Consider the following 25276-nt stretch of genomic DNA (forward strand, 5'->3'; position numbering starts at 1 on the left):
AAATTTATCTCTCAGATTTCGTAGGTGTGGTGAATGTCTTATAAATTTTAGTCATTCTGTCATGCCTTCTTTGAGATTTAACGGAGAATCTATTAATAAACCCTGTTACCACATTCTATCTACAGAAAAGAGCAATGAGAGTATTAGAAAATCAACCCATTTCAACCCTATAATCCATTTTTAAAATAACGGATTCGCAATGTGAAAGTGCCATCTTGCCGAAATTTTACTGTCTGGCAGCACAACGCACTTTGAAAAAATAGTATTATAAATCCCAATTAGACTTTGGTATTTTTCGTGGATATTGCATAGAGTTGCGGTTCACAAGATATTGATAGTCACAACATAGATGATTTAAAGATTTAAAGTACAAACATCGACCTCTTAACTCAACTTAATTACGTTATCGAAGTCTTACGTTTGATAACGTTTTTTTCATTTTACCTGTACCCTTTTGCCATGACTGTCACTTATAAATCTAATAAAAATATATCTAATATAAGGAAACAATACAAATCCATTTTGAGGAGATTAAATAAAATAATTTACATAAAGTGTATACGGTTTATTTTTGGTATAATTGAAAAAATTATAATTGTTAAATTAGTATATTTTGTTTATAGCCGGACGGTATAGTTTATCGATAACTTTACGGTCACACTGATTTTAAGGTAAAAACAAACAGTTTTAATAGTTTTTAAGGTAAATAATTAATTAAAATTACGGAAAGCAGGTGCATGCTATTAGCCACAAATTCGTGTCGATAAAAAGCCCGTGTGAGTTGTGCCGCCAGGGGCTGGTCGGGGGTCGGAGAATGGAAACCGTTTAAGATCTGGTGTTTTCTCGGCCATTAACTAATGCGTCATCGCGAAACCGACAGCTTTGTGCAATATTTTGTTTAAATGATTAGCCGGCACACGTTTCCTTCGCTGTGTGTGTGTGTGTGCGTGCTGTGTTGTGTGGAACTCCAATATTTTCGCAATGTTTGATTAGAAAGTTGGCAGTGGAAGAAGAAGAGCGGAGCAAGCAACAGTGGCATGCTGCCGATTTCTCACCCAGCGGAGCACCCCTCCCTCTCCAAGGCAGCATCGCACGCTCTCTTTCGGAATTTGCTTTGTTTCACCGCCAGCCAAACAACTTGCATCAGGAATACCCAGTAATCGTAGTTTTGTAGGATATACAAGGCAAATGCATGGGCGTGTGACATTACTAGATACTTTTCAACGATAATTAAATAGAGTGAAAGTCGACTTCTTCTGTTGCATATTATCTTGAATAGATTCAAACGCCACACATAATTTTTTACTCTCCGGTAAAGGTAAAGAAGAAGGTATTTCGTAAGCGACTACCGGAATTCGCAGAGTTCATTTATGGAATTTCATAACCTTTCGCAATTGCAGGCGCTGTGAACCACCATGGACTTTGCCAGTGTGCTTGGCAAGAGCGAGGCGCACCAGCGCACCATCATACACCTGGACATGGACTACTTTTATGCACAGGTAGAGGAAATCCGGGATCCAGCGCTTAAATTGAAGGCTCTGGGCATCCAACAGAAGAACATTGTGGTTACCTGCAACTATGTAGCGCGGGCTAAGGGAGTCACCAAACTGATGCTAATTGCTGAGGCGCAGCGTATCTGTCCGGACTTGGTGCTGGTCAATGGTGAGGATCTTGCCCCGTATCGTCAGATGTCCCAGAGGATCTTCGATCTGCTATTAAACTACACTCCCCTTGTGGAGAAACTTGGCTTTGACGAGAACTTTATGGATGTTACGTCGCTGGTGGAGCTGAGACAGGCACATGCCGCTGAGGCACAGCACAAACCTGCAGTGGGTCATACATATCCATCGGACGGCACTGACTTGTCAGCCTGCGACTGTGGCTGTGCTCAGCGCCTGGCGATCGGTACTCGAATCGCCCAAGAAATCAGAGAGGAACTCAAACTCCGACTGGGCATAACCTGTTGCGCCGGGATCGCTTACAACAAGTTGCTGGCCAAACTCGTAGGCAGCAGCCATAAGCCGAACCAACAGACCGTTCTCGTATCCACCTATGCGGAGCAGTTCATGCGGGAGCTGGGATGCTTAAAACGTATCACTGGAATAGGCCAGAAAACGCAGTGCCTGCTGTTGGAGGCGGGCATGTCCTCCGTAGAACAGTTGCAGCAGTGCGACATGGATGTGATGCGTAAAAAGTTCGGCTTTGAAACGGCCACCAGGCTGAGGGATCTTGCCTTTGGTCGAGACACTAGCGCCGTGCGTCCGACAGGAAAGCCCAAGACCATTGGCATGGAGGACGCCTGTAAGCCCATTTCTGTGCGCACAGATGTAGAGGAAAGATTCAGCATGCTGCTTAAGCGCCTGGTAGAACAGGTGAGCAAATGAGCTGGAAGTAATTTGGGTTTTTCTTATATATGTTTTTCCCTTCGAACCGCTTAGGTTGCTGAAGACGGCCGTATTCCGATAGCCATTAAGGTGGTGCTGCGAAAGTTCGACTCCCAGAAGAAGAGCAGCCACCGCGAAACCAAACAAGCCAACATTTTACCCTCACTATTTAAGACCTCCTCGTGTCCTGGGGAAACAGGAGTGAGCAAGGTTCAATTGGCTGACGGAGCGCAAGACAAACTTCTCAAGATTGTGATGCGTCTATTCGAACGGATCGTGGACATGAACAAGCCCTTCAACATCACCCTGCTAGGACTGGCCTTCTCCAAGTTCCAGGAGCGCAAAGTCGGCTCCTCATCCATAGCAAATTTCCTTATCAAGAAGGCCGACCTCGAGGTGCAATCGATCACTTCACTGACTAATACGAGTCTCACGAGTCCCACAGCGGAAAGCCCAACGTCGGATGAATGCGCCTTCCGTTCGTCGCCAACGACATTCAAGCCGAGTGATCAGTTTTACCGAAGAAGAGCCACTACAGCCTCTCCTGTGCCCATGCTGCTAGATAATGGCTCTGAATCGGCGGCCACTAACTCGGACTTCAGCGACTTCTCCGAAACAGAAGTGGAACCCTCGCCGAAGAAAAGCCGCATTGGGCGTTTGCTTGTGTCAAAACGCAGCCGTTTGGCTGCGGATGTAGCCGATAACGCCGTAGATGTTGCTTCGCCTAGCAAACTACGCGTGTGTGATCTGCGGCTGAACTCACGGGATAGCGAAAAGGACTTTCCTATGAGCACCACGCCCTCAACTTCCACATCCGGGAGCGCACCTCGTTTCCGCACCGTCCAACCGCCGAATACGCTGTTGCAGCGAATCGATGGCAGTCTCCGGTTCGTGGCCACGCGCACTGCTAGCCGTCTGAGTTCAAACGCTAGCTCCACAGCCTCATCGCCACTGCCATCGCCAATGGATGACTCGATGGCAATGAGCGCGCCCAGCACACCGACTATCACAGCAGCCGTGGCAACTACAACCAACAGTTCCAACACAACAGCAAGCGATGCTCTTTCGAATATCGCGTGTCCAGCGGGTGTGGATGCTGAGGTGTTTAAGGAGCTGCCCGTGGAGTTGCAAACGGAACTGATTGCCTCGTGGCGCAGCTCTCTAGTGGCAGCAGCGGTGGAGCAAACGAACGGGGCAGCCAGCAGCACTGCAACAGCGGGACGAGCCGGTGGTGCTCCTGCCACTGCGACCACTGCCAGTGGAGGTCAGAAGAACACCTTGTATCGCTACTTTTTGCGAAATAAGTGATGCAGTGCATCCAAGCATCACATCTCCTCTAATTGTAAGGTCAAAGTGAATAAATCCGTTTATATCTATTATACTATATTTTTGTAAGTATACGGTTACAGAATTTAGTTGTAAGGGATCCGCTTTGGAAGATCTTAAGCTAAAATACATACAAAGAGGGACAGCTTGCCAGAAAAGCCATTTTAAGCACATGTCACATTTGGTAACAATTTCATTTTACACATTTATTCGTGTGCCTGTCAGAAATCATCAAAAGCTATGTCTTATAGCTTATACATATACTATGAATACTCAGTGCGCAAATGTCGATGTCAGAGGCTTTCTATTCAGCAGCTAGCACACTTTAAAAAGAGTATCTGCCAACCGAGACAAAAGTCAATATCCTTGCTCGCATTACATTTATTACTTCATTTACACTTCATACTATATCATACACATTCAATTGGTTGGGAGACCTACTTACGCATAGTTTAATACATACTTATTTCTCACACGAAAAGGAACAAAATTGTGGCTAATTTTTGAGCTTAACTTGATACAAGTAAGATTAATTTTCGGTTTTCTGTAGTTTTTCCCTCGAAGAAAATGGCAACGAAAGTTGGAACAGTATAAAAAATTGTCTTTTACTTAGATACTAACGATAATAAAATAAATTGAATTAGATCGGAAAATGCATGTGTGACTCTTAATGCACGGGGCTCGGGAGAAGGGTATCGGTTCCATCAGTGGCTCAGCCAGCCGCACTTGATAAAAAACTTTCGCAGCGAAGTCTCCATGGGACTGCCCAGCGATGGTGCTCCGCTTAGGCAGACGGTCTTCAGGGAGAGGTAGGTGGTCGGCGTAATATTGTGCTTCTTGCACAGATCCAGCTCGTTGTGGCTTAGCAAGTTGCTGCCCAGAGGCTGGGGCAGGTGCTTCAGTTCTTCCAGCTGGGTACGCAGCTTCAGGCTCATACTGGTAGCCTGGTCACTACTGCTTTCGCCGGCGGCCTCGTTTGGCAGTAGGTTTTTGTGGCTGCCGCCGCTGCTTTGCAGGAGCTGCTGCTGCTGCAGCGGCTGCAGATGTTGTTGGCTTCCCTTCGCGGAATTCGTTGGCAGATTCGCCATCGTCGTAGCCGTGGAAATCGCTCCCGTCGTCACTCCCGAGTCCAATGTTATCGGCATTCCCATTGCCACCCCCTGACCCACGCCCATCCCCGTCGTCGTCATCGTCGTCGTCTGCAGCATCGTAGCTGCCGACGATGCCCGACAGCTATCCAAGTAACTTCTGCTGTGCAATAATGCGCCGGAGCAAGTCGGGTCGGCGGTGTGGAGCGTGTTTCTTGGTGCGATTGAACTTGAACTTGCCTCGGCGCCGCTTGACATTTCGCTAAAAGTATAAACCCGACATTAAAAAGGGAAACCGATCAAGTAAATAGCACAATTAAAAAGAAGAAGATTTATCTGTGCTATTTTGTGGATATTTCAAATTACTTACACCTTTCTGAGATTCGGTTGTGGGGAGTGCAAGGAAGAGTTTGGCGGCCGAAGACTTCCATTGGAGTGTTGCGTGTGGTCCTGTGGTTAAACATTGTCTTATAGAACCGTTCGAACGCTCGTGGTTTGGCGCGTTTATAATGCAGTGGAGCTGAATATCGTGAGACAAAGACGGAAAAGCGATTGTAAGAGTTGGATCGGGTCAGTTCGGGGTCGGATCGGGAAAATCAAGGCAGCACACACGATATTCAACTCGTCATGCATTCTCATGGGAGGGGAGCACTAAGTCCAGGAGGGTTAAAATCGAATCTATTTGTAGGCAAACTTCTTAACCCAGATTTTATAATTTCCAATCAGTTTAACTATGACTGTAATCATTTAATATGGTTTTTTTAGAGTTTATAAAACTAGAGTTATAGAAGTTTGCCAGCGTAAGAATAGTTCGATTTTAATAACTCTTTGGTTGTGCCTATCACTTACAGTCTTGCCGTGACCATACGGTCCCGTCGGACGATGCGTCGCCATTGCCGCATGCTGTTCGAAGTGAACGCATTCGTCGATCTTAGTCAGCCCGTTGTAGCGATATCTGTACAGTTCCGCCTGTCGGATGCGAAGCTCTTTTTCCCGCTCCAGCGAACCCAGCAGCCGCTCATACTCGTTGCAGGTATAAAACTGTGCATAGACTCGGAATCTGTCCCGAAATTCGCGCTGTTCCTTGGTGAGGCCCTGGTGCAGGGCGTAATTGCGATTGCGGAAGAAGTTCGAGACTAGCTGGTAGTCCCTTACCATCCGTTTTCTGCGGGCGCGTTCCCTTAAACGGCGGGTATAGATATCTACGTGGGCCAGCTTAAGCATTACATCCACCTCCGTGTCCTCAGAGCTGAGGGTGATGTTCGAGATCAGTTGCTCGGCCGTGGGATCGTACTCTCGCTCGAAGCTGTCCCTGTTGGGCATGTAGCCCAGCTGCATGGCCTCATCAGAGTTGATGTCCAGAGGTGGGAGGCTTGCCAGCGCACTGGTGCCCAGTGGCCCGGCGTCATCGTCTCCAGTGTGATCGATTAGCCGCGGCCTTTGACTGTGGGCAGGCGTCCAGGTGGCCCTTCCGATGGTGCCATTGACAAACTTGTTCACATACTCCTCCTTGGCGTCTTCTGCCGATTTGGTTTCAATGTGCTTGCTTATGTCTTCCCAGTTTCCAAATCCGTACTGCTCGATGGCGTCCAGCAGTCGTATCTCCTCGCGTGCCGTCCACGCCCCCTTTCCACGGAACACGCTAAGAATGGACGTGCCCGTGTCCATGAACTGGTAAGCATGGTTGTTTTGGTGGGCTCCAATCTCCGCTCCCGCCGCAAAACACTGTTGCAAAAACAAAAAATAATAATAACAACGCAGTTAGCAAGAGTCAGCTGTTTTTAGTCAACATGATGAAATCGCCGGCTATGTGGCTTTGTGTGTGAGTTGTTCCCAGATGAGTCAGTTTTTCGGTTCCAGATTGCCGACGCATCTCTAGACTGTACGAATATTAGTGCAGCAGGGTGGGTCGCTTTCGTTGACAAAGAAATTTTTAAATTCTTTACCTGTACGCCTTACAAAATTTTTAAGTTGTAACTATTTTATTTATTTTATTTTATTATTAGTCTGTACTTTTTTTTAAAAGAACATTGATTTTAATTTTATCGGTTTCAAAGTGAAATATTTTCGGTTTAAATATTAATCACATATTTTGTTTTCTTAAATTCCTTAAAAATTTTGAATTAATTAAATTAAAACCAATTCTGGCACACTAATTTTGACTTCAGAACTCGAAGCCAGGGCTCTGGTCATTTCTAGAACCAACAAATCGACCCACCCTGCTGCACACTTAGGTAGGTGCGTCGGCCTGACTTTGTGTATGTGTGAATTACTTACTTGGAGACACAAATCGAAGTTTTCGCAATCAGCACAGTGCACCCGGATGCCCTGGATGTCGTCCTGACAGTTAGTGCAATTATATTTAGTGAATAAATCTGCAATTGTGGTCATTTCAGCACAAAAAAAATGGATTTTCTCCACTAGAAAATCTTGTGCGAAAAAACTCGACCGTGCAGTGTGACCAGCTGCAGGGACAACGCCATGTTTTTCAGCTACTAATACAAGAAAATACTGCAAACGAACCAGTTCAAAACAGGGGAGTACTTACCGTTATAGTTAATTTAAATTTATATATATTTAGCTTTACCTATTAAAAAACTTACCAAACTTCATTTTAAACCACATTGGTAAATGCTGGCTCACATTTAATTATTTAGAAGAAATTTGATTGCGTTTAATATTGATAGTAGTTTATTTAATAATTTCAAAAGTTTAATTCAAGTGTTTTGCCTTTTGTTTAAAGTTGATTTTTATGCTAATATCACAAAAATAATATATAAAACTAAAAATATAAAATATTTTAATATCAAACCGAAACCAACATAAATACGAATATGTACGTGTGATGGTTAAAACACCAATCGTGTGTGGTGGCTTAAATAAAATCGAATGCTTAAAATGCAATTGGTGACATTAAAATAAAGCGGTGGTCGGGAGAGTAGTTTAAATCTAGGTGAAATCATACAAAATGATAGGAAAACGTGTACATATATCTTTTGTCTCAAACAAAAAGCGACAAATTGAAAGCTGCCGAACAATATCGTGGGGGACGCTTGCTTACATCTAACATGAATCGTGGGTATTTCACAATCGTTACAATATTCGGAAAGGATTTGGGGCTACGGCTATATAAATATTTGATTATTTGATTAGTTCATACATGTGTGTTTACGCTGAATACGTTTAGATTACTGTTAGTATTGCTGTCTTCCGCCGAGCAGCAGCCGAATGGTTATGGGTTCCAGATTTCGCAGTGGGCGGCGAGGACTAGTTTGTGTTGCTTGCGGCTTTGGTGGCTTGATTACTGTTGCTAGTTTTCTTGGACCAGGGGAATCAAAACTTTTTGTGTTACGTGTTAAGCTAGAAACACACGATGCAAACAATTTGCAGCAAGTTGAAAATAATTTGCAGCAAAAGTTTGCACAAATGTTTACACCTATGCAAATATTGCAAGAAAATTTCTTGCTCCAATAAATTTTTGTTTTGTACGCAAACTTTTGCATGGCTATTTCATCATCACTTTTTCCTAGTGCTTCAGCGATTTCGCGATAAGCATTTTGCTTCTTATGTTTGTTTTTATAATCTCCTGATGAGACATCCCATAAAACTGAATGATTCTCGTACAATTCGATTAATTTTATTATGTTGTCGCGATCCCACATTGTGCTTTGTTTGCTGCAATACTACGACTGAAAGCAAACAGCACATGCAAACAAGCAAGCAGTTGACGCAACCAAGATAGCTGTCAAAAAATGTATACAGACGACAAGCAACAAATATTGCTGCAAAACAACTTTGCAAGTTTTTTGTTTGCAGCAAAATGTTTTCACTCGTGTTTAAACGTGCAAATTTGTATGCAGCAATCAACTTGCTGCAAATTGTTTGCATCGTGTGTTTCTAGCTTTACGATACAAAATGGGTTAACAAATCTTAAACAGATATGGCAAGGTTCTTGTGCAGCTGCGTTTCTGAAACACGCACACGGCCAACAAAATTCAATTCAATTCGAGTACCTAAAAACGTCTAAATAAGTCTATTTGAGCGCCAAATTCGGGTTGGTGTCGCACCTGCGGCTGTTCCTTGGGTTCAGGGTTCAGGGGCAACAATACTGTTCGAGGGCATTAAAGAGTTTGAGATTCACGATTTTCACAGATACGGTTCGATTCGAATTCGCTTGCGTAAGGAACTGAGGAGACGTCACAGCGCAGGCGCGACCCCAGTCGTCATAAGCGACGACTGGTAACTGCCCCGGTGCCGGATTTTAGACCGGATCCATCCGAGCCACCTGCTCCTGACAACAGGACTCATAAGCAGGCAGCCGTCGCGACGGACGGGCTCTGAAAATTTGCATAAGTGAGTAGTCCTAAAGCATAACTATCAACTAATTTGGTATGTAAAGTCTTTCTGTCTTTGTCAAGGGGCTCATGATGGGCGTGATGAGAGGAGCAATGCCAATGACCAACTAGCAACATTACCACCAAAATACCGGCCGATGCCACAACATACTCCTGGCCGTACTCACTCGGATAGGGGAACCGTTTCGCTGTGCTCGGTGGCTGCTTATCGTCATTGTCGTCTTTGTCTCTGGGGTCTTCTGCCTCATCATCATCATCGTCGTTGTGTTGGGAAGCATCTAAACGTTGGCTAAGCTGGGCTGGGATCACTGGTTTGGACTTGTGATAGCTGGTGACATGGCTCCTGGCGGTGATCATCCCAGCGATATGCATCTGACTGCATAAAATGTGCTCGAGAAGAGGTTGAGTGCTGCGGCTGCGGTTACTGGAGGGGCTTTTGCAGCTGCTGCTGGCGAAGATCGGTGTCTTGGGTGCGGATAAGATACTTGGGTGTGGATTAATTTGTTTCTTGATAAAATACTTGAAGAGGGTTTTGTTCCTCTTTAGTTACGGTTGAATCTGCTTCTTGGGTTTTTTTAACTCAGCATCTTCGTCACGCTTGATCTCAGTGTAGCGCTCGCCCTTGAGCGAGACTATCTTGTTGTCCCGGTAGCGGACCAGCTTGCGCGGCTCCATCTTTGGCACCACCGGCTTGTATTCGCGCTGGGTGGCGTTCTTGTCCACATAAGAGTACCTACGGCGATAACATGTTATGATTGTCTTGTCTTGATTGTTAGAACTGTAGGTTTACTTATTCAAGATCAAACAAGTATTAGCTTTGTAAAAATAATAGTCTTAACTGTTATAAGGAACAACCATAAATGATTTCACATTGCTTTAACTTAACCAACAGCTCCGGTAATTAAAAGGCAAAACACTCACCTGGCGATAATCCGATTCTTAAGCTCATTATCGTCGACCACCACATTCTTCTTGATGTATCCAGTATGCGACTTATCGGTAATGCACTGGTTGGTCTCCTGGCGATGCAGTAGAATCTGAGTGGCGCTATCGATATCCCCCTTGGATATAGCGATGCAGTGTTTGATCTAGAAGATTGGGAAATATTCAGGAAAATTACATATATATGTATTTTATTGATTATTTTGTTGAATGTCAAACCATATTTATCCTTACCTCAGCATAAGCTGCATCCGGGAACATTTCCTGCAACACCTCGGCCTCATCCAGAAAATAGTCGCATGTCGAGCTGGAGCTGTCGGTGGAGCCTCCATCACTGGTCTCCGAAAGATGCTGCGAGCGCTTGTTGCTGCCGCCACCACCGCTGCTGCTGCTGTTCGAAGACAACTCGTCCTTTTCGGAAGTAGAAGAGTTGCGGGCACGCAGCTTGGACTCCGGAATGATGCTTGACAGGGTCAGAGAGCTGTAAAAAATACTTCAGCAATTTACACTCAACTCAGGGTATGATGAAAGTGAAAACCTACCTCAGCGACAAGTTGACAGCGTCCAGGCTGCCCTGGCTCTTTTCCACAGCGGAAAGCTCACTGGCCAGCTTGTAGATCCACTCGCAGATCACACCCTGGTCGATGGTTGGGAAGTCCTCGAAGTAGGCGCCCATCATCTCTACAAAGCCCTCCACATCAAAGCAGGGGTCCTGCGAGGCTTCTTCCAGAATTGAGATTATGTACGACAGGACGATCTCGTCTACAACACTGAAATCGGCACCGGGAATGTGGCCACTGATGAACTGCACCAGACTGTGCCTAACCATTTCGTGCTGCTTCTCCAGATTGGTCATTTTGGTTGCTATATGGCTTTAGGACTTCTCGAAGTATCTCTCGCTGAATCGGCGAATTTAATTTATAACTTAGAAGGCTCTCTCTAGAAAACGGGCGCTTAAAACGTTGAAAACCACTCGGTGGGGACTTCCCCGGACTCTAAAGAATGCCCAGTCGGGTTTAATAAGTTTAACTTAGTTTAGTTTTGCAACAAATTCGGATTTGAAAAAGTTTTGACTTTGGTTTTGCGAGCTGCGCCTTTCTTTTGCTTCTGCTGCTTCTTCTTCCTGCAATCAATAATACGGGGTGCAGTGGCTTATCGGGAAAATACCAAAATAGCTTGCGGATGAGGTGAAAAAGAATGGTCACATTGTCGGTTTAACGAATTTTTGAATTTTTGGCCATTTTTTGGGCCCCCGGGACAATTGAAAAAAATAAATGAATTCTCAAAGATTAGAATTCTTAAATCCTAATAAAAAAGTGTATTAATAACCTCCATCACTTAAATAACTCATAAAACATCGCCAGTAAAATCCTACAAGATATGAAGTACAACGTTTCAGACAATTATTAAAGATCAAAACATATTTGAGGCAGTATTAAGACTTTATTATATATGGTATTTATATATATTTAAAATTAAAAAATCCTTAAAACTATTATTAGTATTCGCGGCTTCTTCACCCTTTGCTTTCCAACAAAATCAGACTTTCTGAAATGTGTGATTTGAGCTGAATATAAGAAATGATGAAAAACCAAAATGGTAAAAGTAATGATTTTCATGGAATTCAATTTTTATTAAATTCGAAAAAATAATAATCTATCTGATATAACGAGAGATAATAGTTTAAAGTTTAAACTAAAGAATGAGATATGTATTTTGTGTCTGTATAAATTGTATTGTTTTATATTGCTTTTGGTCTTTATGGATTGGGCGCCTATCACATGTCCGTTCGATCGCACAGGCCTTGCCGCAAAAAAATATTATATATACTGGCGTATTATATACATTAGCTTTACCGGTAAATTTTAAGAGTATTGGCTTACAGCTGCTTGCATTTCATGCAGTCTCTATTGCAACCTACAGCTTGAGCAATCACGCTCACAACCCTATCGATTTTGGGTTATATTATACATAAATATATAAATTGTAAGTATGTAAATCTTTTTTCAATTAACTGATAATTTGCACTTCCGTTTCCCGTCGGAATTTCTTACTTGCCACGACGCTGGCGCGGCGGCAGGTTGTTCTTCTTGCCAAGTATCTTCATGAGCTGTTTGGACATAAAGAAGGGCTTTTCCGGCGAACCATCGTTCCGCTCGCAGTCCTCCAGAAAGCAAAGGAACAGTGTATCCACGGCCGTGGAATAGACACCGAAAAACACGCTCGTAATGAGGAAGGCGGCAATTACCACCACCGTTGTGGGCACCGCATTATGATGTAGCTGAATAATGGCAGGATTATTGACCAAGAAGTAGTAGGTGGCGACACCCGCTCCAGCGGTAAGCAGTAGTTTCGACAAAAAGAACAAAAAGTCCGTGACCTTGTCCAGCGTGACTACACGCAAAAAGTTCCTCATAATTAAGTTAAACGCGTCCTTCGCACTGCTACAAAAGTTCTTTCCATGAATGGCGCACATGATGTAGGCATTCCGATTGAGGAACTTCAGGAAGGTCTCCAGTAGCCAGAAGAAGCAACGCATGCAGCAGAGGATGGCCCGCGTCACCGCATTGTCGTACTTTTTCAACTTGCTATCGATGTACTCCAGCACCAGGCGAATCAATCGGCAGATGGCCAGGATTAGCGAGCCGAAAGCCACCGTTCCTAGATGGTAGAAGGCAGTTTGACAAAAGGCTCCTGTGAGAGTAAAATAGGGTACATCTCTTTTCTTAAAGGTCCAGTACCAGCGGGCAAAGGTGGCTGCCAGAACCATGTCACTGAAGGCCGAAATGAAGAAACTCAGCCAGAGGAATCCAAAGACGTTGTAGAAGATGAACCACTTAATCATTGGCGGATTGATAATAGAATCGAAGCTGCATGTAGTTTTCGAGCAGGGGACTCGTTGCGATTGCTGGAAAAATCCTGAAGTCGAGGCCTGCGGGTTGTAGCAATGCTGCTGGAACACTTCCGGATAACAGGATCCACCGATCGTATAATTGATGGCTGGACCTTCGCAGACGCACGGCTCGTTCGTCACATCACCATCAGCAGTCAACTGACGCACCATCCTGAACGAGGGTTGGCCGATGGAGCCCAGGTATAAACCCACACCGATGGCAAACGCAATCGCCGCTATGAAGAGTATCCAGGAGAAGATGGGGAAGAAAACAGTGCTAATCACACTACTCACAGCCTTGCTGCCCTCCTTCGTTAGAGCAATGGCTATCCGGATGCGTTTCCTCAGCACAATGACCAGCAGCAAGATAACCACGAAGCACACTGCCACAAATATTGACAGGTAGAGCCAGGTATTTTTGTTTTGGAGCACATTCTTAACTGTAGATTGTAGATTCAAGCCATGCACCGGCACCGTGGGCGTCTGCTCCCAGTAGATGTACTGCCTCACGGTGTAGTAAATGCCTACCAGAAGGCCAATGAGCACGCCGAAGATGGAGAACCATAAGATTGGAGCCGAAAGCCACCGCATCAGAGATATGAAGATGAGTGAGGCAATCAACGTGCAAAAACATGCCACCAGCACAATTGACCAGGAGTTGACCAGATCCTCGACTATCTCCTCGCCCAATCGCTGCGCGTCGTGGGTACCATTGTAGAAATGGGCCACCAAGTTGCCCACCATCTTTGCTAGCCGCGTGTCCGTTTGCATCATCTTCTCCTTAATTACAGCCTCGTTGAGTGTGCGTCGGCACTGAGTCGCCGGCTCCTCCTCCACCGGTGCTTGCTTGGAATTTACCTGGGGGGCGACTAGAGATTGTGCCTTCGCCATGCTGAGCGCCATGACCTTGGCTTCCAGCTCGATCTCAGTGGTGGCATTTCCAGGCAACAGCATTAGATCCCGTCGGGAGCGTCCGCTTTTTAGAAGGAACGCGGGAATATACTGGCACACCTGTGGTGAAAACTCAAAGAGGCAGCGGTTGAGGAAGGGGGCACTCTTAATGTACCATCGGGCACACAAGTTTTTCTGGATGGCATCGTTCATTTGCTCCTTATTGCGAATCTGCGCCTTGGTCTCCTCCGTAAGGCAGATAAGGCGACTGTGCAGATCGTCAAAGCTCAGCGAATTCTTCATTGTGTCCCAGACGAACGTCTGGCTGGGACATTTCTCCACACATATCTAGAGAAATAAGCAGTTGCATTAATATATCCAAAATACAATCTTTTACGTTACTCACCTGGGGTGTGGGACAGCCCGTAAGGGGAACTAAAGGATCAATGCACTGCTCCAGATTAAAGAAGAAGAGGTTCTTTTTGTTCAGTACGCCGGAGTCGATGCCGCACTTGCGGTTGAATGAGTCTGTGGGTACCATCAGCTTATTGAGATCACCATGCTTGATGGCGTACTGTGCGATGAAGCCCCATCCAGCCAGGAAAAGGGCGAAGAGCAGCAGGCAGGGCACATCCGTACAGCTGCGATCCCGCTGCCGAGGTCCCGTGAAGTTGCGGTCGTAGCGCAATGGCTCGCCGTACTTATTCATCAACTCCTCGCTCTCCGTCATCGCTTTTCACTGCAAATGTCAATAGGGAATCGAATGTTATATATCTAAAACTTTATCATCGATGGGCCCTAGTCGTAGTTTTTAGGTAATGATGCTTTCTAAGTTGTCAGTGTCCCCCTTGTAATTTGTTTCCGTAGATGCGTCATCGGTTTAAAAATGGAACTGTACATATAGTGGGTACGAGTGGGTGTTGGTGGTAGTGGTGGCAACCACCAGCGGCACTTTTTGTACTCGATGTTCATTGTTGATTGTGTGGCGCAGAGAGTACGTAAGATATATGAATGTGTCAGCGATAAATTGTTGTTTTGATGGTATCTAGGGGGCTATCTAGGGCCAATCATCCTTTTTTAATGACTAACTGCTGTATTCTTAGTAGAATTAAATATATTTCCTGTGGATTAAGAGTCAATTTTTTTTTTTAACTGGAAGTACTATTACTATTACTTATGATCATCATCATTACCTATATATGTACATATGTAGGTATGCATCATCTATAAATTTTAGCAGCTTCAGCTGATAAGTACTGTGCGACATGGTACATAGGTATTAATTGGTCTGGAATGTCAAGGGACATCCGAAGTTATCAATTCAATGACTTCTGATAACAATTTCTTCACTGGATTTTTATGATCATATGCTTCTTTGTTTCTTTTTACTTATTGCTACTTTTTACTTAGTTTTCTTTTGGCTTGTTTCTTTTAATTTAAAATAATTAATCCAATTATTCCATCCCATTGTCATTTCTGACTTATTTAATTCCTTTTTTCTCATTTAAGAAGAAATAGGCGTAAAAAAGTAATTGTCGTCTAAACGTAAACAATTGCTAATTTACTTTTTTACTGTCATTCATGTCTCAGATCTTTGATAAACTTGGTAAACTACAACAAATTCGCTTCGCTGAAATCGAATGTGAAACTATTTTCATATGTTTATACACCAGAAAATCAGCTCGAGCGTGTCACAAATTGGCAATAATGACGCATTAAAAGTAAATTCAATTTGTACGCTCACTTGTTTCTGCCTGATGTTTGTTTATGTGAATAGCTGATTTTTTGTTTGTGGTCACTGTCTGGATTCAAATGAAAAACCCGCTGCCGCCTTTAATGGCGTGTTTCCAAAAAAAAAAAAAATAAATAACAATCAAGAATGGAAACTAACTTTGGGAAGTCCAAGTTTATATACCCTTGCAGTTTGCAATTGAATTATAGGATCAAATCGGAAATCGAATTATTAATATATTCGTATTCTTTAAATCAATTTTTCCGACAAATCAAAGTTTAAAAACCTCATGACACAGCCAAAAAAGCACTAAATTTAATTCGGAAAGCCTTTTTATGTTATTTTTTATAAGAATGATATATCTGCATACTCAATTTAGGTTTCAGTTTTTGAACAAAAATTTAACGATGCAACTCCTTATAAAATTTTGAAAATTTTAAATAACTTACAAAATTTATTTCTTTACAGGACATAGCTAGATGGAAATCCCTGTTGATACTGATCAAGAATATATATGATGTATAGGGTCGGAAATAATTCTTTCACACCATTACAAGCTTCTGACTACAATGCACATGCTAATTCCCAAAGCCGAAGATAGTATTCCCTTGCAGCCTTCAATTGGATCATATGGCTCTTTTCAAGCACTTTAATTTTAGCCTTCATATACTACCAAAAAGATCTAAAATAAATATTTGAATTATAGGGACTTTAAATCCATATTTTTACGCGATCATTTTTGTGTACTAGTTTTTATTAGCGCATTGAGTTTTAAATTAATGGTGACTTAACATGTATATGATTTTTAGTCGAAAAGGCCTCTCCCTCTTAGCGCTGCAAACGTTTCAATAAAATCATAACACTTTGAAAAGGTAAAAAATGTTAAGCCAATTTTGGCTGACAGCCCGGCTACATGTTTCAAGGTCGTTTGCCGGAGCTCCATTACGATATAAGGGTATTTGGAATCTCATTGCCTGGGAGCTTAACATTTCAGCAACATTATTTGCCTTGGGCTACATAACCTTAAATTTTATCTAGAATCTTGAACAATTAACAATTTTTATCGCATAATAGAAGATGCTAGTTTCCCAAGGGGAAATTTCTTCTTTTGGGTTTTTTATTGAAATGTGTTTTAAGGTTGAGGTCGGCACTACATTTTGATATGGTGTTTTTCGAAACGCAAATTCAGGAGCTTGCAATATTTCCCGTTTGTGTCACCTTAAATACAAATTCGACACAGTGAAGCTCCGGATTCAGCTATGTACAAACTGTTCAAGAAATGAAGTTACAGTCAATTTTTAACTTATGAAATTGATTATAGACGCATAAAAGTACATTCAGCAACAAAAGTCTGAGTAACTTTAACTAGTAGGCACCACAAAGTTATATAAATAACAAATTCTATACATAGGTTTAGGAAGTTCCCGTTACGCGAGTTCGCCTGTTGTTAGCAATTCTTATCGCATAATGGAGGTCTCTTGTTTCCAATTTGCACTTTTCCACAACACACACCGCTTGTAGTTTCAACGGTACAAGACGACACCAAAGTAATTTAGGTAAATGGGAGACATTACTCACCGATGGTTCACTGGCAAATTAATTTCCAGAGATGCGACAAAGGAGCTCTACTCTCAGTCTGTTTTCTTTGTGCTCCTTTATTGTCTTGCCATCCGAACGAGGCGGCCCTCGGATGTGGGTGCGGGTGGGAATGTGACTGTGGGTAGGGAGTATAACAGCCAAACGGAGTAACCTCTCCGGCGAAAGTCACCGGACCACTAAAGCGGACAGCCTTTGTTGGAACTCCGTGCGTGCGTTGATCTTTGGTTGTCGTGGCTTCGGTCACTTGCACTCAAATAACACACACATATATCCAAATTATATACTGGCGAGAAAGGGGGGCTGCAAACATAAAGGCAGCATAAATACTCATGCGAGTGTGTGTGGTTTTGTGTGAGAGCCACTTGGGGATTGTGAAAAGAGCAGCAGGGCACACTTTTGTTAATTGCACAATCCTAATCGCTTTCGCTCCAGAGCGGCCAGTAGTCCCGTTATAATGACAGCTTGCAGTTTCGACCGAATTTCTGTGCATGCAATTCTGTTTACTGGAGCTGGCGCACACATAATAATCCACACGTACTACGACTCACTTGCACTTGCGCTAATTGTATGAGCACTCGCTTTTTTCCCCAAGTAAACAGCTCCGCGTACAAAACAAAATTGGTGGGGACACAACGACAACCCCTCGACCCTCCCCCACACCGAACAGCTGGTCAGATCAGTGTTGAAAAGTGGCAATATTTCAGCCAAAACAAACCTGAAATGTGTGTGGAATGTGCACACTGTCCAGGTATGCATTTGGCGGTTGGCTATGTTCCAGCTAAAAATAGCTTGTTTTGGTGAAAGTTTACCGATTTAAGAAACTTATATCATGTACACGCTGAGATGACGCAGCGTAGTAAAAGATGCATCTAGTTGATGTTGAAAAATTTTAATTTAACAGAGATCTTCGATACAGGAAAATAAAACTTCCCTGTAAGGGTATGCAATCCATAATATTCGTACTACAGTTATTACCTAAAGGACATTTAAAAATAAGAAATATTGCTACCAAAATTTGACGCTAAAAATTGTACTTATCTATAAATAAATATATTACAAATTTCGCAATTTTAAAATTATTTGGGGCAATCGCATACGAAAAGTTGCGGATTGATCGCAGTGGTCAAGGTACTGTACAAGTGTGAACAGGGTCTTATCATTCGCGAAAACCGCGACCAGTGCTGGAAACCCGCCAAACAGAGGTCGCCGCATATAGGCGCGGGGCGGGGGCGGAGAGCAGAGAAATAGCGTTGAGGACGGCCACGGGATTTTAATAAGAAACAAATTAAGAAGCCCGCTCGCAGCCGTGCAAAAGAGTTAAAACCCTTGCGTTAAATGTGATCCCGTAACAGCGTCGATCGGTGTGTGTGGTTCGCGGTTTTCTACCGCCCCCGATTGTGTTGTTTTTGTGCCGGCCGCACTCGAAACCGAGCTGAAAGCCCAAAAAAATTGCTACCTTGCAACTGGGACGAGAGTCGACGGGTCGCGACCAGCAAGAGTGATAATTAATCGTGGCCAAGCGGATGCAGTTGCAAAGTCGGCCGAGTGGCGCAACTATGATAGAATTTGTTTACATTGATAAGCGTTGTTTTTCTAAAAGATTTTTGATGCATTTGCCGCTTCTATTACCGATTGTGTAGTGGTTGGTTTTTTGGTGTACGTGCAGAAAACAGAAACAGACATCCCAGCAGTAAAATACAAGAAGAAGAGAGAACACTGGTAGAAGGAGGAGGAGGAGCGACGGCGACGTTCCCGTTGTTTTTGTTTGGCTGCGTGACACAAAGAGAACCACAGAGCGAAGGGGCGCCGAGAAAGAGAGGCAGAATCGGAACACGCGCTCGCAAAAGGGCGGGAAGGCTAGGTGACAGGCTGGACCGCGGTATTCCTCCGACCCACGACCTCAACGATTAACACGGAAATGTCGAGGGGGACCGAGCACAAACGCGTCTCCCTCACATCTGTCATCCAGAGCGAGGCGGTGTTTTCGCGGTTCGGCAGCAACTTCCTGGAACCGGAGGTACCCGCGGCGATCGGCAACAGCGGTAACAAGCCGGTCAAGACCGCGAAAAGCATTCGCATCAAGCTAGAACTATTTGAAAGTGATTCAAACAAATATCCTGAGTTTAATTACTCTCGGCTTTTGTACTTGGAGAAGGTGAGTGCCATCTTACGAGCTCCAGGAGGAGTCACCCGTTTTAAATCGATTATCCTGCAGAAAAAAGCGAAGAAACTGAAGCAGGTGAACACGTGTATTGGACCTGGCACCGATCCCTTTGCCGACAACGACGACGATGTGGCACGAATCGTCAAAGAGCTGGAGGCCAAGTATGGCAATTCCTACGCCACCGGAAGGGGCAAGAGCAAAAAGGACGAATACCGGGACATTGGAATGGGATACGACGAGTCAGACTCCTTCATTGATAACACGGAAGCTGTAAGAAAACTTTATTTGAAATATTTCGACTTCCCTAGTATTTGCAAAAATAAAAAAAAAAAAAACAATAGTAGTTTTGCGATGTATTCTGGTAAAGGATATTTAAGATTTTATTTTTTATTTTCAAATCCAGTACGACGAGGTCATACCAGAGGAAACGGAGACCCAGGAGGGCGGTTTCTTTATCAACAAGGGTATTGTGACGCTGAAGAGTAATAAGAAGTCCTATACCACACGAACGGATGCCATCATCAAAATGCCGGAACGATCACGCAAGCGAATTGTTGCCTCTGAAAGCTCATCCTCATCATCGTCCGACGATGATGATGAAAACGACAACGATGTCGAAGGCGAGGACGAGGGAGAGGAGGAGGAAAGTGATTCTGAGGAGGACGACGAAAGCGATTCCGAGGAGGATGATTCCGATAGTGAAAGCCTTGATGACGGGGACTCCGCTGCCACTGTCAAGTACACCAGCAAGTACAAAGACAAACATCCTGCCAAACGGCCAAAAGTCATTGTCACTGGCAAGCCGAAGTCTAGCTCCAGTTCGAGTATCGGCAGCAAGAAGCTACACAAAAAGCCAACGGTCACGTCCTCATCCTCGAATTCGCCAAGACCAATTGTTATTGATAACTCGGATACGGACGAGCGGCATAGTCAAATCCCGGGTCCGATTCAGTCACAGGCCCAGGCCCAGGCTCAAGCACTTAAGAAGGTGGTGAAAACGACGACAGTGAAGGATATGCTAAAGGCCAAGCGAGATAGCTTCCTTAAATCGCAGAGCAGCCCGGCTGCAGTTAAGAGCGTCGTCAACGGCGAATTGAAGTGCATCTCAACGGACGTAGAATCCTCTAGCGGCAGCAGCGACACAGACACGGGAACGGAGCAAGGAAGAGCCGACAAGCGGGAAACCAAACAGGACAAAGAGGGACCGGAAAGTGAGTATTCACAAGAGCTTGGAGCATTTAGAAATAAAACTTTAATCTAAATTTTCAAGATCTCCGTTCCGCCGACACCCTGCTTCCGGCCACTCTGGATACGGACACCTTGGGTGCGATCAATAGCTTCAAGGACGAAGTCAGAAGTCGAGACATGTGCGGCAAGAAGTTCAGTTTGGATGACAAACTCACCCCACTGCTGCTCAAGTAAGTTTCTGGATTGTCTTTTGAATGCAAAGTCCTTAACTACATATGCTTTCCAGGGTTTACGAGGCAGTACTATGCACGGATCGGAATGAACGCAATATGGTGTTTTCCCACATAGAGTATCAGCTGCAGCTTCCTAAGTACTATATCCTGCGGAAGGGAAAGGCGGTCCGGGCCAAGGAGGAGAAGAATAAGACCAGAAAATCGCTCGAGAAGCTCCGCCAGGCTGTGGCCGTGATCATGCCCAAGGCGATAGCGAACTACGAAGTGGAATTGCGGAATTTTGCAGAGCATGTGTTAGTAAAGCAATTTAAATTAATATAAAAACTACATTTTCTTCTTTTTCTAGGGCGGCAGACGTAAACTCCGAGCTGCCACCGAAGATGCCGCGCAAGAAGTTCCAGTGGACCAGCGAGCTGCGTCAACTGCTATACGATGTATATCAGGCGCGATGGACCTCCTATGCCGTATTGGCTAAACGAAAGGACTCGCTGGAAGAGTTCATCAACGGTTATCTGAAGGTCAAGGTAGTTGATATTTGGCCATCAGGCTGGATGCGGTACGACGAGCTCCAGCGGGAGATCACACGCCAAAAGAACGCCAGTAGAAAATCCAAGGAAAAGACAAAGGCTTTAACGGCTGGGGCATCGTCGATTAGGCCAGCACCTGCTCTTGAGCATCAGCAACAGGCTAGCAACTACCCCAAGCCAGTAGAGGAGCCCCGATCGCGTGGAAATTCCGACACTGACTCTGCCACAAGTGCCTCTTCCAACAGCCTGAAGCGCAAGCTACAGGATCAGGTCAAGGCAACGTGCAAGCCGCCCAAAAAGAAGATGGCCAAGCAAGTTCCACAGCAATCGCAACAGTTGTCGCCTCAACCACAATTCCAGCTGACGCCGACTGCCACGGCGGCGGTCAGTGTGCCAGCCATCAATAACAACCACCTGCCGCCCCATCTGGATACGTTGCTCTCCATGCCCAGCACTTCGGCCCAGGCAGCTGCCCTAAATGCCGCTGCCGTTGCATCTGCCAGTTCTGTTTTGGACCTGGCTTCGCCCAACCGGAAGGCGGCGAAAGTGGCCTCTCCACAGAACAACTTCATCAAGGTGATCTCGCCAGCCACCCTAGCACCCAATGGAACTTCTAGGCAAAGTCCCATCGCTGGACAGACCAAAGTGATCGTGGGAGTGCGGCCCTCTGCACATGTGATCAATCTTGATGACTACCAATGCCCCAGCGAAATCCTGCAAACGTCCAAGCAGCTGGCTGCCACCAGCGTCATTACCTCCACATCCAAAGCGGCCCAGACGACGCCAGTTAGCAGGGTTAGCAGGGACAGCAGTAGTGAGTCCGACGGCGTTGAGTTTGTGGGCGTTTATCCGGCGTGGAAACCTACGCAAAATGTTTCGCCCAAGGTCAAGGCGAAGACCCAAAGGAAGTCTTTGGGAGCCTCTGGTAATATCGGCTTCAGCAATAAGAACATGTATGTCTACAACAATAACAACAGAGGAGGGAACTTGAGCGGACCCATGTTCGATCTCTCCTCCGAGTCGCAAATCATAAAGGCCATGTCGGATCTAAAGGCGCTGGAAAAGACAATGAAGTGGCCCACACAGTCCATCTTCTCGCCAAGCAGCGTTAAGGGTGGCGGCGGCGGCGGTGCAATGGGATCTCCCGGCACTGGATCCTCGTCGCGCCAATGACAATCGGCCCCGGCCGCACAGCAGCCAACACCGGCTGCCGTGACGGCTTTCTACAATCATGACCAGGCGATGGCCGCTGCGCTAGTGCTCTCCTCCTTGAGTGTTGCGCCACGTTATGACCTGCTGACCAACGGAGCTATGTCCGGGCAAGGCGCCCACGTGGCCGCATCTGCCAACACACTGCCACAAGTATTTGTAAAGCCCAGCCTGCCGCAACCAACAGTCGCTGTTGATAGCGCGGTAACCGCTCCTGGAGCCGCTCCCCCGCCCACACATACACTGCCCACAAAGTTTATATAGTTTAGGTCACTCAGCCCGCTACCGGGTGGACTATAATCTAAGGTTCTAGGGCATACACGTAGGTTTCATAAGTCGTCAGTCACTCAGTCAGTCAATCGTGTTCTATGCGCAGGGCCGTCTCTGCTTTCCAATCATTTATAAAAGTTCATTACTGTTTTTTTATCATTATGTCGTTTAATTCTTAAGTTCATGTGGTTTGCAAATATTTAAAGAATCAAGTTTATATATTTATTTATAGAGAACCATTTTTATTAAATAAAGCAAATAAGTTATGTAATAAAAGTAAAACCAAGGTGCTCCTTCTACACAACATACACATTTATATATATGTATTTATATACATATATATAGAACTACACAAAATTGTTAGTTCTGTAAACCGAGAGATAACGCTAAAACCAGCGACTACTGCACGCTGTCACAGAAACGATTACTTAGCCTAATTTGTAAAGGATAACACACGTGCCTGATATCGCCGGAGAACCTTGGATCACTTTATCCAGCGCAGCACCGACGTGGCCGCCATGCGCACGAAGGCGATAGTCGATTGCTGGTTGGCCGCTGGCAATTGATTGGGATCCGCTAGCTCCGGCTGCGGAGTGAGGCTTGGCACCGCCTCCCAGTCCATGCGCAGGGAGTTTTCGTCTGGAACAGAAAGTTCAGCTTGTGTTAAAACTATCTGATTAAGAAATTATATGTCATCGAAACGGCTGTTGATTTTGATCAAGGATAAATTGATTTTTAGGGTCGGAAATGATTTCTTCACCATGTTTCAAGCTCCTGATTATATTATAATTATAAAAATAATAGAGAAAGGGCGCAGAAAAGGAAATTTGACTAATTTTTAATATAAACTCACCCTCCGACTCCGATTCTGTGGCCGTTTCAATGCCGATTAGTAGAGAGTCCACCGATTTCATGAGCGGCGCATTTGTAACATCCAGATGCCCGAATCGTCCCAGATCGCTGCGCTCCAGATCGAGGATGGCCAGCAGGTTTTCTAACGTGTGCTGTTCGTTGAGCGCACGCAATTTTACTTGCTGTGTGTAGGCCAGATACATGATGTTAGAGTTGAGACGCGATATCTTGCGCCGGAACTGCTCTTCGTTGAGCAGCTTGCGACAGAAGTCGCCGTAGGCAATCTTGTGCGGCAGCCGCACGTTCAGGTAGAAGCTAAGCAGCTGTGTCAGCTGCGCCGTGTAGGTAAGAGCGCCGACAATTCGGTAGGCCTCGAATCTGCTCGGCGTAATCTCGTTTGCCGTGGCCTTCGGCACATCGTCTTTGTTGTCCGCAAGCCAGTCCAGGTAGGCGGTGTAATCACCATTGGCCGGCAATGAAGGTCCGACGATGCGGTACTGAACCTCGCTGATTCCGCTGCCATGGAACACCCACTTGCCGCGTATGTACGAGGTGTTTTTAGCATCCGCCAGGGCTGCAATGGTTTCAGCCTCTTCGCTGCGCTCCACGCTGGCCCTGCGTTGCTGCTCCTCCTTGAGGACCACTTCCGCAATGGGGAATATATAGGTGACCAGTTGCTGGATTCCGCGGCGTGCTGCCTGTTTAATGCCATCTAGGAGTTGACTATGGGTTTCCCTCAGAGTGTCAATCTTCTCAACTCTGTCCAGTACGTAGTCTTCCAGCATCTTAACCTTGTCTGGATACTTCGGCAGGTTCTTGCGCTTTTCGGCGTTGGCCCGTCGAAGTTCATCACGCCGCTCACCCAACACGCGGAGCCTTTGGCCCGTGCTGTTGATCAGCTGGTGGATCAACTCCAGTTGCTTTCTCTTCGCTTTGATAGCCATCAAGCGATTCTCATTGGAACGGTGCTGTTCGATCAATCTTTCATAGCGGCTGCTGAAGGTCTTAAGCCCCGCCTGCAGATTAATGTAGCGCTGCTGCTTCTCCGTTAAACTGAAAAAAAAACAAAGATCGATCCATTAGCTTACACACATTCCCGATAAGGCAACTAGCCATCGAACCTTTCCGGCCTCTCTGCCTGGCTATGAGTAATGTTTCCGTTTCTGACGCAATTTCGACAGTGGTAACGGTTGGTGCTGCAGCTGTGGCACAGCGGACATCGCATGCCAACACCTGCATCCTTGATATTGGCCTTTAGAGGCTCCTTTGCCTTGACGGTGGGCCTTCTCTTTGTTGTGTATCCTGCGACATCGTTGGCTTCATCCTCCTCGCCGTTCGTGGAGGCACTCGATATGCGGAAGTTGTCGGGGGCTTTGCAGCTTTCGTCGGAGCTGGAACTACTTGCCATTACGGCCAACGCATCGCAATTAATTGTTTATTGTGTTTTAACAAATTTTTGTTATTGTTTTCTCAGATAGCTGCAAAAATATCGATGGTACATCAAATTCATCGAGTCTCACTTCGTATTCTATCGGTGGCGTTCTCTTGACATTCGATAGTGTTGTCGTTAATCGGTATTTAAAAATGAAATTTTTATTTTCAAGAATATTTGAACATGAAAAA

The 25276-nt window shown here is 45.1% G+C and overlaps 6 protein-coding genes across 13 annotated transcripts; 2 read left to right on the forward strand and 4 right to left on the reverse strand.

Annotated features, from left to right (window-relative positions):
- Positions 1-583: 583 nt before the first annotated feature.
- Positions 584-4363, forward strand: PolI (DNA polymerase iota). Of its 6 annotated transcripts, XM_086840996.1 has the most exons (4): positions 584-671; positions 734-1330; positions 1401-2372; positions 2439-4363. In XM_086840996.1, the coding sequence occupies exons 3-4, from the start codon at positions 1416-1418 to the stop codon at positions 3690-3692; spliced, it is 2211 nt and encodes a 736-aa protein (XP_086697122.1). In that variant the 5' UTR covers positions 584-671; positions 734-1330; positions 1401-1415; the 3' UTR covers positions 3693-4363. The 6 variants fall into 6 exon arrangements, with proteins under 6 accessions (XP_086697122.1, XP_020817140.1, XP_020817123.1 ...); XM_020961481.2 differs by lacking the exon at positions 734-1330 and having other exon boundaries at positions 594-671; XM_020961464.2 differs by lacking the exon at positions 734-1330 and having other exon boundaries at positions 620-702.
- Positions 4076-7335, reverse strand: Ada2b (Transcriptional adapter 2B). Of its 2 annotated transcripts, none has more exons than XM_020961494.2 (4): positions 7076-7335; positions 5648-6523; positions 5169-5318; positions 4076-5060 (listed from the first exon to the last, which is right to left on the reverse strand). In XM_020961494.2, exons 1-4 carry the CDS (start codon positions 7187-7189, stop codon positions 4944-4946), a joined length of 1257 nt encoding a protein of 418 aa, XP_020817153.1. In that variant the 5' UTR covers positions 7190-7335; the 3' UTR covers positions 4076-4943. The 2 variants fall into 2 exon arrangements, with proteins under 2 accessions (XP_020817153.1, XP_020817149.1); XM_020961490.2 differs by having other exon boundaries at positions 5169-5248; positions 7076-7273.
- A 131-nt stretch (positions 7336-7466) lies between these two features.
- Positions 7467-11234, reverse strand: LOC110189376 (CUE domain-containing protein 2-A). The gene is made up of 4 exons (XM_020959428.2): positions 10638-11234; positions 10330-10576; positions 10075-10241; positions 7467-9886 (listed from the first exon to the last, which is right to left on the reverse strand). The coding sequence occupies exons 1-4, from the start codon at positions 10949-10951 to the stop codon at positions 9700-9702; spliced, it is 915 nt and encodes a 304-aa protein (XP_020815087.1). The 5' UTR covers positions 10952-11234; the 3' UTR covers positions 7467-9699.
- A 284-nt stretch (positions 11235-11518) lies between these two features.
- On the reverse strand, positions 11519-17909 carry Ctl2 (Choline transporter-like 2). Of its 2 annotated transcripts, none has more exons than XM_020961867.2 (4): positions 17759-17909; positions 17190-17510; positions 14286-14618; positions 11519-14227 (listed from the first exon to the last, which is right to left on the reverse strand). In XM_020961867.2, the coding sequence occupies exons 3-4, from the start codon at positions 14607-14609 to the stop codon at positions 12146-12148; spliced, it is 2406 nt and encodes an 801-aa protein (XP_020817526.1). In that variant the 5' UTR covers positions 14610-14618; positions 17190-17510; positions 17759-17909; the 3' UTR covers positions 11519-12145. The 2 variants fall into 2 exon arrangements, with proteins under 2 accessions (XP_020817526.1, XP_086697124.1); XM_086840998.1 differs by having other exon boundaries at positions 17749-17875.
- Positions 17910-18328: 419 nt separating this feature from the next.
- On the forward strand, positions 18329-23083 carry yem (yemanuclein). The gene is made up of 6 exons (XM_020961523.2): positions 18329-19365; positions 19426-19644; positions 19778-20585; positions 20645-20792; positions 20849-21088; positions 21142-23083. The coding sequence occupies exons 1-6, from the start codon at positions 19129-19131 to the stop codon at positions 22493-22495; spliced, it is 3006 nt and encodes a 1001-aa protein (XP_020817182.2). The 5' UTR covers positions 18329-19128; the 3' UTR covers positions 22496-23083.
- Atg14 (autophagy related protein 14) lies at positions 23023-25194 on the reverse strand. The gene is made up of 3 exons (XM_020961524.2): positions 24775-25194; positions 23655-24706; positions 23023-23440 (listed from the first exon to the last, which is right to left on the reverse strand). The coding sequence occupies exons 1-3, from the start codon at positions 25059-25061 to the stop codon at positions 23286-23288; spliced, it is 1494 nt and encodes a 497-aa protein (XP_020817183.2). The 5' UTR covers positions 25062-25194; the 3' UTR covers positions 23023-23285.
- Positions 25195-25276: the final 82 nt, after the last annotated feature.

This window comes from Drosophila serrata, unplaced genomic scaffold, assembly GCF_035046125.1.
Source record: "Drosophila serrata isolate PLE 108 unplaced genomic scaffold, ASM3504612v1 contig_382, whole genome shotgun sequence".
Classification (NCBI taxonomy): Eukaryota; Metazoa; Arthropoda; class Insecta; order Diptera; family Drosophilidae; genus Drosophila; species Drosophila serrata.